The 14,888-nt window shown below is 39.1% G+C and overlaps 2 protein-coding genes across 5 annotated transcripts in view; both read left to right on the forward strand.

Moving 5' to 3' along the window:
* LOC112155986 overlaps positions 1-3,581 on the forward strand; it is a 63,497-nt gene extending 59,916 nt beyond the window's left edge. For all 4 annotated transcript variants that reach the window (XM_024288086.2, XM_024288087.2, XM_024288088.2 and 1 more), the window contains 3 exons: positions 382-480; positions 553-662; positions 2,194-3,581. In XM_024288086.2, the coding sequence (XP_024143854.1) occupies positions 382-480; positions 553-662; positions 2,194-3,021 (1,037 nt within the window). In that variant the 3' untranslated portion in view covers positions 3,022-3,581. The remainder of the gene's footprint in view (positions 1-381; positions 481-552; positions 663-2,193) is intronic.
* Positions 3,582-5,614: 2,033 nt separating this feature from the next.
* LOC112155985 (zinc finger protein 638) overlaps positions 5,615-14,888 on the forward strand; it is a gene marked incomplete in the record, with an annotated part of 21,966 nt that continues 12,692 nt past the window's right edge. The window contains 13 exon segments of the mRNA XM_036216881.1: positions 5,615-5,813; positions 6,849-8,443; positions 9,641-9,702; positions 9,812-9,850; positions 9,921-10,085; positions 11,051-11,229; positions 11,612-11,787; positions 11,962-12,020; positions 12,729-13,051; positions 13,178-13,294; positions 13,364-13,398; positions 14,320-14,472; positions 14,566-14,694. Of these exon segments, the coding sequence (XP_036072774.1) occupies positions 6,944-8,443; positions 9,641-9,702; positions 9,812-9,850; positions 9,921-10,085; positions 11,051-11,229; positions 11,612-11,787; positions 11,962-12,020; positions 12,729-13,051; positions 13,178-13,294; positions 13,364-13,398; positions 14,320-14,472; positions 14,566-14,694 (2,937 nt within the window).

Below are 14,888 nucleotides of genomic sequence, written 5' to 3' on the forward strand. Positions count from 1 at the left end.
AATGTTTTTTTTAAGTTAAAAATAAAAATTTGAATTTAAAATGAAAAAATAAAATAAAAACAAGATCAAAAAATTCAATTAAAAAGATCCCAAAATGTTCAAGGATAAAGCATAAAATACAATGATAAAGAGAAGTTAAGCTAACTCAAACTGTAAACTGGTGACCTGGATCCGTTCAGGATAAGTTTATGATCTTTGTTTTAATATTTATGGACGCCTTATATTAAAATAATACCAACCAATGAGACAAGTATCACATTTGACTGTAAAGTGTCGGAATTATCACCACAGATGTTTAGATTCTGTGATTAACAGGAAACGAGTGTAATCTTTTAAAAACTTTTTTCAGAACTTTGATTGTTTTTGTTTTTTCGGCTGCAGATGAAGCTGAAGAACCCAAGCAGAACCCTCCTCCCCCTCGTTCCCCCAGTCCCGCCTCCGACTACGAGCTGCCGCCGTACGACCCCAAGACACCGCTGGGTGAGAAAGTTCTCCGTAAGAGTTTGGAGGAAGTGGATTTGTAGTTTATCTCATGTGTTTTCTCTGCTGCAGGTCAGCAGTTCGTGGAGTCAAAGTGGGGGTTCTTCTGTAAACTCTGCTCCCTTCCATTCCTGACCAAAGAACAACACTGCAGCTCCAAGGAGCACTACGACAACCTGCAGGTACACACAACTCAACACTGTTGAAACCCCAAGATCCTGAATATGGGGTATTTTTGTGTCTTCAGTGTAAAATATGTATGTGATTATTTATTGTCAAACTTGTTTCTGCTCAAATTTCTGCCTCTAAGTGCAAGTCTTGTGTGACATTTTCAAGAAAACAGGATATTCTATCTGCAGCCTCTGAAAAAAAGCACTTGACCTCCCCGACTTGTCTAGGATAAATCTCTAGACTATAACGTTTTCAGAATAGACCATGGGGAAGTGGTTCCTTATGAATGTTGCAAAAGAACCACCTACAGGATCATCTCCTGTGTGTCTTGTATAAATATGGTCGTTGTTCGTCAAGCTCGCTCCAAGACTCCTTGGGCCGTTAGTAGAGGAAGAAATGACCCGAAGGATCTTCGGGAGAGCAAAGAAGGAAAAGAAAAACCATACAGAGAGCCTTCTGTTAGCCCTTGGAGCAGGGATTGGATCACCACAGGGACCCTCCCTTCAGTGGGGGGTCTATCGACCCAACTGACCAGAACCTTGGTACTGATCTTCTGTACAGATGGGACATATACTGACCTCATGACTTATCGCTGTGATTACCTTAATGTCCAAGGTCATATAGTCAGTTTTACCCTGTACCTGAAGGTAGAACAAGGGAGACTTAAGGGAGACTCCAGAGAGAACAGAAAAGTGGTATTAGTAACTATCATATACATAACCCGTCTCACTGCCCACACGTAACAAAACAGTAGCATAGTGGAGGTAGAGTACGATCTGACTGCCCAGGTGTACTGGGAATCGCGTTGGAGAACCTGGAATAAGTGGAGCTAAGGCTTCCACCAGCCCATAAGATGTGAGGAGACTGGAACACGGAAGACCAGACTCAAATCAATATTACACTGTATAAATCTAGTATGCTGACGATGCTGCCCCTGGCCAAATACAAGGGACAAGATAAACCTGACCCCAAAGAGTCGGGATGGGAACTAGTAATACCAGATACCCAAGAGGGACACTGGATGAATCTGCTTTACCACACATTCCCGAAAGAAAGTGATACTGCAGGCCCGAAGGGGACAAGAACAGCCCGGTGGCGTGAAGAGGATCAGCATCCCTTTAAAGTCTGGGCTGTAATTATGCCAGGAAGAGCCCCTCCAGTTATAGACCTTAGAAGACAAAAACAGGACTTACCCCTACCTGTGTGCAGTGTTAACTCTCGATCTAAAGAGGGTGAGTGACATCTTCAAGGGAGGACGGGAGCTCTTCTTACTGGAGGCATAAAAGACACAACGAGCCTTCCTCCTCATTCTGTGCCCTGAACGACCTTGGCAGAAGGGGGTAATAGTGGTGGGCTGTACAATGATCATCCTGTTGATAATAATCTTGTACCTGGAAGGACTATCCAGGTGCCATCTTTCCCTCATGAGATACATTAAAACATTAGAGGCAGAAATAATAACAGCCGTAGCTCTGACTGAACTTTTTTCACTAGCTAACTGTCAACTTATTCCCCCTGTGGGGTACGCTTGTCTCCTTATAGGGGGACAAAAGTCCGGACGACGAAATTCAACTGAAAGATGGAAAAACCATTCTGGATACGATGCCTTGCATCCCGAGGAGTTCTGTAGAGCAAAAACTCAAGAAAAAGGAGAAGAAGGACAAGATGCAGCGCAAATCTCCATCAGGCCAAGCGAGAATTCAATCTGAGGCCACGGAGGCGCTAGGACGCCACACGGCCGTAGCCATCCTCACTGATAAACCGCCAGAAACCGACTTGTGCCTCGGGGACTTGCTCACCCTAGACCCCCCCGCCGAAGACCACGAAATGACCGAGGAACGCCCAGAGGACTTCAGATGTGTGAACAAAGAGCTCCCACAAGACGGAAAAACTGCAAGCCCAATCCCCATGGCTACGGGAAGATATTTTCGGCCTGCCCGAGCTCAAATTCCACGCGGACGCAAAGTGCAGTTCTACTCACTCATCTACTTGGTTAGTGGAAGAACGGATATAATCAAGTTGAATAAAAGATTTCTCCGCCAGCCCCATGTGTGGAGCAATATTGTAATGGTCAAGAACGGAGAACCATGCGGCAGATGCCAACACCTCACCAGAGAAGAAGAGGAGGATTTGAAATCTTCATCCGTGATATTACATCGCTACTCAGAAAACCCACGGGTGTCAGCTGACTGGTGCGGTGCCTCCAAGAATCTGGTGTCCATTACCGTCTGGGGGCACCCAGAAGATCAATATCTCCCTAGATTCCAATGGATGGAGTGTCGGACGCGTGAAGAAACCCCACGACGTTATTTTGTCTTTGAGGACTTGGAACCTTCGGCACCTTTTTACACTCAACAAGGAGGGTGTTGAAACCCCAAGATCCTGCCAATGGGGTCTTTTTGTGTGTTAAGTGTAAAATATGACCATATTTATGTGCTTATGTATTGTCAAACTTGTTTCTGCTCAAATTTCTACCTCTAAGTGCAAGTCTTGTGTGACATTTTCAAGAAAACAGGATATTCTACCTGCAGCCTCTGAAAAAAAGCATCTGACCTTCCCTTGAAATCAGGATGTGCCGCTTACGCCTCTGCAAACCACTCGAAGAACAAAAAAAAGCGACCTTCAGCCAAAAGGCAGGAAGGAGCACCGCAAGAGCGCAAAAAAGGACTATAACTGACGCTTTCTGCTTGACAAGCATCCCTCTTCTCTTCACCACTTCGACAGATGTGGATCTCTGACAGTTTTTCTCGAGCCCGAATCATCGGGAGAAAAAAATAACCCTTCAAGGGTCGAAAAATATCAAATAGAGAAAACCCGAAAGGGAAGTATATAGGTACTCCACATCCACCCACAGGTAGATAAAGGGGAAAAGTATTACGTTTGTATATAGCCTTTTTTCTTAAATAAACGGGTTTACATACCCTAGACTACTTCTCTTCTCTTCCATTTGACCTCTTGACATAGGAGACACCTTCATCGACATCAGGTAAGCCCCAGATGTCCAGAAGCTAGAAAGACATAAAATAATACAAATACCTTCTCTTTTGTGTTCAAGGAATACGTGTATCATATAAAAGGGATAGTCCTCTAGTTCCTGAAGACAGAAAGCCTGACTCATTTAGGGAACTTAGGCCTTAAACTGTAGTAAACTTTCAGGAGTATCTCATATGTTCTCTATTCCACAACAAATGGACACCCTAAAGATAGTAGGCAGACCTACCGTGGATTTTTCCATTGTGCCTTATAAAGTCCTAACTAAGAGTGATAATTAGTAAACCACAGTAGGCCAATGCACGAGCCTTCTCACGAGAGTCTCACTCGTGAAGAAACATCAAAGAGAGGAGCCAAAACCTCAATACAGGCGGTCAGTTCCTGTTCCGGCGGCGGCTCAACAACGAACAAGCTCACCCTGAATACCACACAACACAAACGATTTATTATCAAACATATTGTTTTTAGGGTTTAAAATAAGTCCAAATTATAAATTTGACTCGGTTGTTTAAAATAAAGCAAAAAGTCAAACTATTGGATCAGAATAAATTTCAAACCAAGTTTAAATCAATTTTAATGACCAGAAAGCTGCACCGATGATCTAAATTGAACAGAAAGGGTTCACTGGCGCCCCCATCAGGCTTCATTCAGAACACCAGGCTTTTATTAACAGTCAAAAACTCAAACATCTCACTGTTTTTCTTCTCATTACATTTTTTTGGATAATATTAAAGCTTTCTTTCATAAAAAAGATGATTTGATTTTAAGGGTTTTTACCCAGATTTGCATCTTAATCACAAACTTTGATTTCTTTTGTTTTCAGAAGTATCTCCAGACCAACCAGACCAGCTGAAGACAGCCGACCCAGATCTCCTCTGTCAGGAGAATAAAAAACGACTTCTATAGAATGTGAACCATGTCCTGACAGCGAGTCTAGATTGTGATTGTTACCTCTGGATGTATTCTTTATGGTGAAGTTAGTTAGGTTTGTATTATGCAATGTTTGGGCGTTTTATGCCAAAAGAAAAGCTTTTTTTTCTACAGTTTTTCATACAAATCGCAGTTTTATAAAGTTGTTTTTTTTTTTTTATTCTGAGTATTACAAAATGAAGTGACATCAAATCTGACATGACTTATTGTGTCAGCTGTTTGGTATAAATGAAAATGTTTTTCCAGAAATGTTCATTTCTTTGTCAAAGGTTGTTTTTGAATAAATGTCATTTTTAAAAAGTTTGTTTTATTGTAACTTTAAGTGACACAGTCAAAACTTGACCTTTTTTTCTTAAAATGTTTAACATTCTTATCTGTTATGGTACTTGGGAATATAGTATTCAAACAGATAGAATTTAGTCTGCAAATGAAAAAGATGAGAACTGTGCAGCATTCAGGCTTTCAAGGTTTTACAACTTTACAATTATTTACAGAAGAAAAGTAAATTATTAAAAATCCCAGCTAAGAAAATTGGACAAAGCATTCCAAAAGTCAGATTCAGTTATTTAATTAAAAAAATTTTCTTTAATAAATATTAACAATTTTTAATCAAAAATGTATATATAGAATGTAAAGTGCAGTTATAAAAATAAATACCTAATTCTCCAGCATCTTGGATTCTATTTAATTTTTTGTGTTTTGATCAACTATATTCCCTCTAAAACTTGAATTTTTATGTATTTTAATAGAAATAGACGAACATTAACGTACATTAAGAATTTACACTCAAGGTAAATTATTTTAGATGTGCGAAATTCTGAAGCCAATGAGACGAGATCTGGATGAGCTGCTGTCAAATAAATCCTATAAACTAACCAAAATTAGTCCTGTAAATAACAATAAGATTTTAAAGCAAACTTTTTTCCAAATTTACCACAACTTAAATTATTTTAATTAATATAACCATCTAAGAAGCCTACATAGCAAACAATTAAAAAAAAAAAAACACGGCGAACGTGCTTTTACTTTGAAACCGGAAAAGGATTTTTTGACCGGAAGTAGTTAGCTTCGTCCAACTTGTATCTTTTCGGCGCGCAGCTGTTTTTACTTATAATTTACAAATCCTAAACAAAGTAGTTACGAAAATAAGAACTGTTGCTACGTAGTTTTAAGATTAAATTTAGTTTTTTTAACTCGTTTTTTTGACAAGTTTGACCTTAGAAACAACTTAATGGCTGATGGTAAGTCTTGTACGTGTAAGTGGTGGGGTGTAAAAAAAATTACGTCATTTTCAAAGTCAATTAAAAGTAGCTAGCTCGCAATTCTGTAGATTTTTGTCCGTTTTTTTCTCTCCCATCGTTCATTTGTTTTTCCTAAAACAAAAAACGTGGAGCTTTGTTCGTCTTTATGACGTCATGTTTTGACGTTTTGATTTTAGCTTTTATTATTATTTTTTAACATCCACCTGCTTTAAATTTGACTGAAAACAAGTAGTTAGCTTGCTTTAAAAAATGTGAATAACTATGACATCACATATTCTCTTTAAAAATGCTTTTATTTTATTATTATTTTTTTTATGTATTTAGACAAATACATTAGTTATAGCAAATTTTATTTTCTAATTGTATTTTATTTGATTTATTTTTCTTAAAAAGCCAATCACAAGCCTTTGGGGCCTGTGTGGCTACTTGGATAAGACCCTTCTTACCACCGATGTAGCCACAGGGGGGCCCAGGGTTCCCTGCTCCTGTCCTGTCCCCAGACAGGATGGACTTCCTTTATATTTTCTCCTGCTAGCTTATTGCACTTTAAAAGCCCAAGCTAATGTACCAAATGTAATGTACCAAAAAAAAAAAAAAAAAATCAAAAGGGGTCAATAATATTAGACCTATCGAGCTGCACAGTTTTGAGCCAGATTGCAATTAAGAAGAAGAAAATGAAGAAATTAATGGATTTATTTGTCTATAAGTGGATGCTTCAAACTGTCTAGGAGTAGGGAGACTTTGACTCGCTCATGGCAGAAGCAGCGTCACAAACCTAAGCTTTTTCAAACCACGGATTTCATCTGCTCCTGGCTCAACAGGATTTGATGAGATATTCAGAAATAAAGTTTAAATCTAAAAATATTTTATATATGTTGTCTATCATTAGAAAAATGCTACAAGAGAATGCTTAAAAAAACATTCTTTTTAATTTGGAGTGAGCCTTAATGGGAGCCATTTTTCATAAACCAACTGTGAGTAATTTAATCAATTTTTTACTCCCTTTTTACACAGCTAAATCCTGATTTTTGTCGAAGAAGCTGCCAACTTGGCAACCCACAGTTGAACACTTCCACTTTCGATCTTCCAGGTCAACCAGTGGAGTATTAATGCTTCAGTCACAAAGCAACCTTTGTCTCTTTTACAATCAAGTTATGACCACAGAGCGGAGAGGAGGGTTCTCTGTTCGGTCAGAGAGGAGCGGCGTTGATACCACCTTTGCATCCACTGCAGCTTCTCCTTCAGTACTTGAAGGTGTTGCATCTTCATTGCCTTTGAGCTGCAACCCCAAAAACATCCAAGCCGAAGATGATACAGAGAGGTCTACAGATTGGCCTGTACCTAGAACAAGAGACGAGAACCTTGGTGCCCAGTTCACTTTGACTCGTCAAACAAATGACATTGTCTCCTCGACCAAATGGATGACCTTGCAGACATCTGCAATCTTTCAAAGGCATAAACCCCTAGAAGTTCAGCAGGACAGCAGTTCCTTGGATTTCTTGTCTGTCGACAAAAGACCTCCTGAGGGTAACTCTGTGAACTTGCCTTCATCTGTTGTTCCTGGTTACCCAGGCAGCAGGGATGGCGCAGGTAATGTTTCTATTTTTCCAGAAGCTGGAGTCCAGTCTGATTTTAAACAATCTGGAGATGGTGCTCTAGAGCAGCACAGAGCTCCTAGGTTTACACCAGAGCACGCCAACAAGATACTTCTCCATTTTGGGCTTGACAAGGACGACTTGAGTCACCTCCTGTCGTACCCTGAGGAGCAGATGAATGCAGAGAATTTGCTTCTCATCTTGAAGCAAATTTCCATGGAGAAGATGCAGAAAGCACAAGTTCCCTCTGAAAACTGCTCTAATCTTCAAGGCGTTAATGGAATATTCAGGAAGGAGGGAATAGGGGTGAAGATCCACCAAGATGAAGGATCGTGGACTGGTTCTCCAGGAATGGAGGCTGAACATGAGTCCATTCCAGATGATGGAGGTACATCAGGTATGGACACATTGAAAGAAGGTCTCCATTGTGAGGAGCAGGTGAAAAATGGTGGCCAGAGGAGTTGTGTCTTCAAGCTGAACTCAATGAGAACGTCTGTGGTTCCTTCAACCAGTGTTCCAACTGAGCAAGCCCAAGGAAAGCACATTTCCCAATCAACCTCCTCCTTTCAGAAGAACATTAGACAGCTCAGTGCAGAAGTTTCCAAGTCTGTTGTTCCTAAAGAACCAGCATCAGACTCCACGTCGACATTAACATCTGAACTGCAGGGAAACAGTCAAACCGATAAACAATTGTCAAAGATTTCCAAGCATTTGCCAAAACAAAGTAAACGAAAAGTCCAATTCATGCAGCCCAGCGGCGACAAACCTCGGTCTTCTGTGACACCAGTCCCTCTCGGCTATGATGATCCACAGACCGTCAACATTTCTCCGGCTGTGCCTTATCAGAGTCAGCTGGGCTGCATGGACTTCTGGGGGCGTTCCAGCACATACCCTCAGGAGATGTTCTATAGAAGTCTTCCAGCACCGTCCATGATGCAGGAATACGCTGCAACCCCACCAAGAAGCTTTCCACACACGTGCTGCCTCTGTAACACTCCGTCTGCCCACATGGAGGTGAGTTTGGTGTGAAATATATCTGATAAATACAGTTAGTTTTCCTTTGCTGTCAAAGCTTGTCAAAATGAAAAAAAGGTTCAAAATTAAAACCTTGAATGAAAAGTTTATCAAAATATTAGACACCACCAATTTCATATCTCTATGATAACATGGTTCTCTCCATTGCTACTTTGAAAGTTATTTTTTGTTGCTGTTTTCTTTTTTTTTTTAAGATACAGACTTTTTAATAAGGATTTTAAGACTTATCTAAAGTTTTGGCGTGCCCTACAATTCAGGAATGTCCCAATTTTTCGGACCTTAGAAAGTAGCTTTGCACATGTGCTTCCCTTCTGCCCCGTGACCCGGTCAGAGAGGCATGTCACAAATTCAAGAAAACCTTTTTTTTTTTTTATTGGCTTTTCTATTGGTTTTATCTCCATAGCAACCATTTATTTTTCTGGTTGCATGTGGGTGACAAACATGTCTACGTCATTTTTATAAGAATTGGGAAAAGTAAACTTTTCAATTTTCCTTAGCAACGGAGGTTTATTGTTAACCATGGCCACATTTCCTAATAAGTTCATATCGTACGTCATATTGTTTCGTTCTGCTTGATACAATGAGATTCATGAATTCGGTTTTCAAAAATATTCCAGTAAAAATTTGCTACTGGGGAACACCAAAATTGGTAGCTTGCCATGCTAACGCTATTAAAAATTTACTGCTTTTAATTCCAACATGTTTCCTCCTAAAGATGCTCGAGAAGTTAAGCGGCGATAGACAGAAATCGTATAAAAAGACCTTGAATTTGTAGAATGTACTGAAGGCAATTTTGTTCTCTTCCTGGGGTCAAAGGTCAACGCAACTTTGGGTGTGGTTTTAGAATTAAGCTGGCGGCAGCTGTGTGAACTTTGGTGAAGATCGCTCAAAAAATATATATATTTTCACATTATTAGAAAAATTTCACACTTTCCACAAAATGGCCGACAAAGCATTTTAGCCATCCCATAATCATCAAAAACTTGCAATATATTTCCTCGACATCCATTTTGGGTTATTCTCCATAAGAGATTTATTTATTTTTTTTGCTTTCTCACTATGATGTCATCATTTGTGGGGGAGGGGTGCAGAATTACAAAAACAAACTGGTCTTTGTAGTCCAGGACTGGAACCGTCTAAAGATGTGTAATTTGGGGCTTTCTTTTGTACAATCAGGACTGGATCTACCACCAGAACAGCAACCGTCACCTGGAGAACTGCAAACTCCTCAGACAACAGTCAGTATTTCTCTCATACATTATTCTTCTAATCTCTATATTCCACTCTTAGTCTTTTTTGTGTGACCTTATGGAATGTCTTTATCTATTTGTCCCTTTATTCCCGTAGATATCCGGCATGGGACGGTCAAGTCCCACTTCTCCAAAGGTGATTTCTAGTAACAGCTGGTGACCAGCCCTGATTTTCTGTAGTATTTATATTTGTTCATTCCTGACAGTTACCCAGACAGACGCTTCCCTCCAAAACCTCCTCAGAGCTCCCAGAATCTAAGACCAAAATTCAGACAAGAGATCCCACAAAGACGGGATAGATCCTGTTCTCCCTCGAGGAGTCCGCTTCTGGAGGACGAGTTTGGAGTTCGAAGATCTAAACATCTGTCAAGGTTTGGAAACTTCTAGAATTTAAAGTTATTGGACAAAAGGGTAAAACAAACACGCTTGTAATTGATGGTAAAGACCTTGTAACCCTTTAACTGCCTGCTCAACCAAACGGTGGGAAACATTTAGGAAACATGTTTTTAAAAATATTGATAGTGTGTATTACTTTGGTGGGTTTTTTTTCTTTTTCTTTTTTGGGTAGTTAAAGAGTACCCAAACAGGAAAGTTGGAGGCTTTTGACTATATTTTCAATAAGTAAGCAATTTTTTTTTTTATTATTTTGTCAAAAATTTAGCAAGGACCAACAGACAGCACTTTTAAAGCCCAGTTTAAAGAGTTCAACAGCCAAAAAATGTTGAGTTAGAGTTTGGTGACCCTTTAAGGTTGAATATCTAAATGATGGGAGTGAACCGTAGATATTCTAAGGTAAGGAAAGGTTGGATTTGTTAAGTTGAAGCCCCTCATGAGTTTTGAGTATTGACTGTATATGAGAACTGGACTAAGACCCCCCCCCTCATGTCCCAAACAGGAAGTACTCGCTGGCTTCAAGAAGCCAAAATTTTTAGACTTCTATAGAGAAAGAAACGGAACAACTATTTATGCTTTGATACATTTTTGTTTTTTTATAATTAAAATCTTCTTGTTAATACTGTTTTTATTTTATTCTTTAGTACAAGTTATATCCTGACCAATCAGATGCCTCAGTTTAAAAGTAGGTGGAGCCTGCTGGCTCCCTCATTCAAAACGTTCCAGACAGTCAATAAGACCGGCTCACTGACCGGCTCCAACATGGCGTCCTCTGCGTCATGGAAATATGGTGACTAAACTGAGTTTTTCTATGGATGACGTCCAGTTCTCAGAAGCAGTCAATGATTTTAATGATCAATGACAGAAAATTTGAATTGGATCATTCTTATGAAAGAAAAATCTGTAGATATTCCACCTTTCCTTGTGGATTGACTTTCCTCAGGTCTCGTTCCCGATCCCCTCTCTACAGCTCCACCTCCTCTCATCAGCCACATTTAAAGGGACAATCTTCATCCAGGAGTGTAGAGGAGAAGCGCCGGAGACGCTCCTTTTCTTCATCTGGTGGTAGGAAGACGTCCAGAATGGTGGATAAACTGACAAAGAAACTGCTGGAAACACCAGGTTAGAAACACAATATTTTTTAAAATCATTTTCTCATCATATGAACACTAATCTCTGAAAATGCAAATGCTACAATGTAAACCTTGTTTTATCCTGAATCCTTACACACTGAAATATCTTTTATTTCAGGTGATTTTAATGGTTCTTATCGGGTTTTGAGTTAACTAGCTGATTAGGGATCAAACCCCTCTGTTTTCATTGTTGGATTTTACCGCAACACTTCTTTCAAAATGCTGAATTTTCTTGTTTATAATTTGTGAACCATAATCATTAAATTAAAATAATTAAAGTCTGAAATGTGAAATTGTAATATATTAGTGTTTGACTTTAGAATTCACCAACAATATTCTAATAACCCTTTTTCTTTTTACCGTCTTTCCAGACGTCCAGTCTCTGCTGGAGCTGCCCAGCCTGGAGGAGATGCTGAAAACTCTCATTCCTCTCCTCCTCTCTGAGTTTAGAAAGATCAAGTCGTCTTCTTGCTTTTATGAAGCAAAGAAACAGAAAGGCTGTAACAGAAATCCTGATGCTGAGCCGCTTTCATCCAGTAAAACTAAGGTTGGTGTTCAGGTCTTCCACGAACAACTTTAACTTTCATTGAGTATCATTCTGTTCTATTTAATTCTCCATAGCGTCATCAAAAATACATGTAATTTTGTTTCCTGTACAGTGATATTACATTGTAGTGAAGATAAAGGTTTATTTTCCATTAAAACTGTATTTAAATTCAAGGACGATGAACTTCAGAGTTCTCCAGCTTCTTCATGGGAGCAGAAACCAACTTGTCATCAGTAAGTAATTTTTCTGTTCTTTGCTTTAGCTTTGAGTTTAAAAAAAGAGCAAATGTTTGATTTAGACTACGGTCACATATCCCGAAATGCCACTGGGCGGCGACCGAAGTTCCAGATTTACATCAAGAACAGTTGAAGTTTGTAGTTGGGTTGCAGCATTTTTACACACCGTGAGTTGTGTAAAGGTGCCCAAGTTTTAAGGAAAAGTTCAAACCTCTTAGCTCCGCCCTCTACTTGATATATCATTGGTTAGAATGAGTCAATAGTTTCCTTGCTAAAAAAATTGCTTAAAAAACAAATTAACATCCATTTTTGTTCATCTATGCTAAAGTTAATTATTATAAAATCACAACTTTCTCCAGTTTTAGAGATTTCAACAACCATGTTCTCACTCTGTGACATCAGCCCGTGAGAACCCGCTCGTGGGTTTGGAAGGGGCTGGATAATGGATAAAAATACCAATAATACACGTAAAAGCTCAAAACGTTGATTTATTTATTTATTTTTATATTATTATTATTTTTAATTATAGTATAGGCTTTTAAGAGCTTTAAAACCAACCAGTAAAAATGTAAACCGACTTCTTAAGGTGAACTGAGGACTGGAGTGATGTAAGTGATGGTCTGAATGTGCAGCTTAATGTTAAGTTATTCCTTTAAACTGAAAAAAAACTTAAATTTCTTATCACGTTTTACTGTTTTTTGACAGAAAATCAGCTGATTCTGCAATATTGACCAGTGAATCACCTGAACCACACAAACAGAAAGGAGCCAACGAAGGGAAACGTGCCCCAAAAATCCCCAAATGTTCATCCATGAGGGTTCAAGAACCTCCTCAGCCCCACGATGAAGCGGAAGTTAAAACGGACGATCAGACGGAGCCGATTAAAGGTTCTACTTCAGAACAAAATGACATTCATCCAAAAACCAATGAAGCTTCAGATCTTCCTGAGGGGAACGCCACTGAATCTCCACAAACTTCACAAGCTCTGAGAAACCAGCAGACGGACGTGGAAATGCTAGAGATAAAAGGTACGTTTAGCTTAGTGAGGCAGTATCTGTTTTTAAATGTCTTTAAAAATGAAACGAGTTTGAAAATATTATCTTCAAAAACACCACGTTTTATTTTTAAAATTGTCCCTAAATTTCAATCTGCAGTGAAAACCCCAAAGAATGCGTCACCGCAGGAGCAGGTGGGTTTCAAACCCTCGACATCGGCCTCGTCTCTGACTGTTGGAGAACGGATCTCTGAACTGCTGCATCAAACCAGAATCCGTAAGCAACAAAAACCATCCGCCAACATCAAATGTTTCCTAAATCTCACTCAGGTTGTTGTCTCTGCAGGTTGTCTCAGTGAGAAAACCATCCAGTCATCTAAAGTGAGTCCAATTATCTGTCACTGTACACTTAAAAAATTACAGTATTTAATCTATGATCTGGAGTCGGGTAAATTACTTTTAAAGAGCTATAGATTACTTTAATTACTGTGTAAAATTGTATTTAAAAACCTTTTTTTGGTATAATTTAGAATTTAGCTTCTATTTTACAAATAGGCTAACATTTTTGACTAATTTAGTTTACTGAGGAATTTGGGGTTTAGCTAGTAATTGAGCAACAAGCTAGCTTTTATTTGGGCTAAAATGGCCTCGAATTAAATGATTTAAGCTAATTTGGAGTTTAGCTAATATTTGAGCAATATGCTAACATTTTTGGCTAGTTATTATCTACTGAAGTTTTAAGGCTAATTTAGAGTTTAGCTTTTATTTTAGCAACATGCTAACATTTTGGCTGATATAATTTACTGAGGAATTTTATGCTAATTTGGTGTTCAGCTAGTAATTAAGCAACGGGCTAGCTTATTCACAAATTTGCCCTCTCCTAAAGGTAAAAAGTAAAAATGTTTTTAAAAATCCCATTTTGAGAAATGCTCATTTCTTTTTATATAGTAATTCATATTCATAAAAAAAGGTGAAACAAAAAGGTCATGAATGCAAATCCAAATTTCTTACACACTAACTCAAGACTACGCGGCTCCTTCTAGGTTTTGATCAGTAGAAAACGAGCCCAATGGCTCTTTTACTGCTAAAGGTCGCCGACCCCTGAACTATACCAATGATGGTCATCTTTTTAAGTGGGAGAACTTACAGAATTGGTGACTGACCAACACTGTCAATCACTGCTCACAATTCATTATTGTGACAGTCTTTCAAAGCTCTTTTTTACCATTGTTTCAAAAACTATGTGGTGGTTGTCATGTTGACAGTCTGGTTTCCTCTAAATCCAAACTCGTCTCTTTCCAGTTTTCTCGTCTCCGCTCTCGTCTGCTGTTGATCACCGGCCTACCGGAGAACGCAGACGGCTGCTACACAGAACAGGACGTTGTCCGTCTGCTCTCCCCGTTCGGATTCGAACCCTCCAACAAATGCCTCTACGTCATTCCTCAAACGTGCATGGTAGCAGCCAGGTTTCACGCAGATTTTAAGGGTTTTAAGGCTGTTTTTGAGTCTCCTTCATGACGGGCGCTGTGGTTGTTTGTCTCCTCTCAGGCTTTCGCCGTCATGCCGTGTGCCGACAGCATCAGGAGCATCATCGCGTTCACTCACAAGAACGACTTGATGCTCAAAGGATCCAGACTCGGTTTGCATGTGGTGATCAGCAGGATTTCTACCACACCTGTAAGTAGGTGTCAGACCATGACTCTACCAACACCATGCTTGACTGTAGGATCGACACAGTTGTCTTTGAACTACTCTTTGAACTTAATAAATGTTGATTTATTTTATTTTTTTTTTAGTTTACAAGTTTCACTAAAACAACTTTATTTTTTGGGGGAAATGCTTATAAATTAATTAAATGTAGCCATAAGGGG

Source organism: Oryzias melastigma, linkage group LG18 (assembly GCF_002922805.2).
Source record: "Oryzias melastigma strain HK-1 linkage group LG18, ASM292280v2, whole genome shotgun sequence".
Classification (NCBI taxonomy): domain Eukaryota; kingdom Metazoa; phylum Chordata; class Actinopteri; order Beloniformes; family Adrianichthyidae; genus Oryzias; species Oryzias melastigma.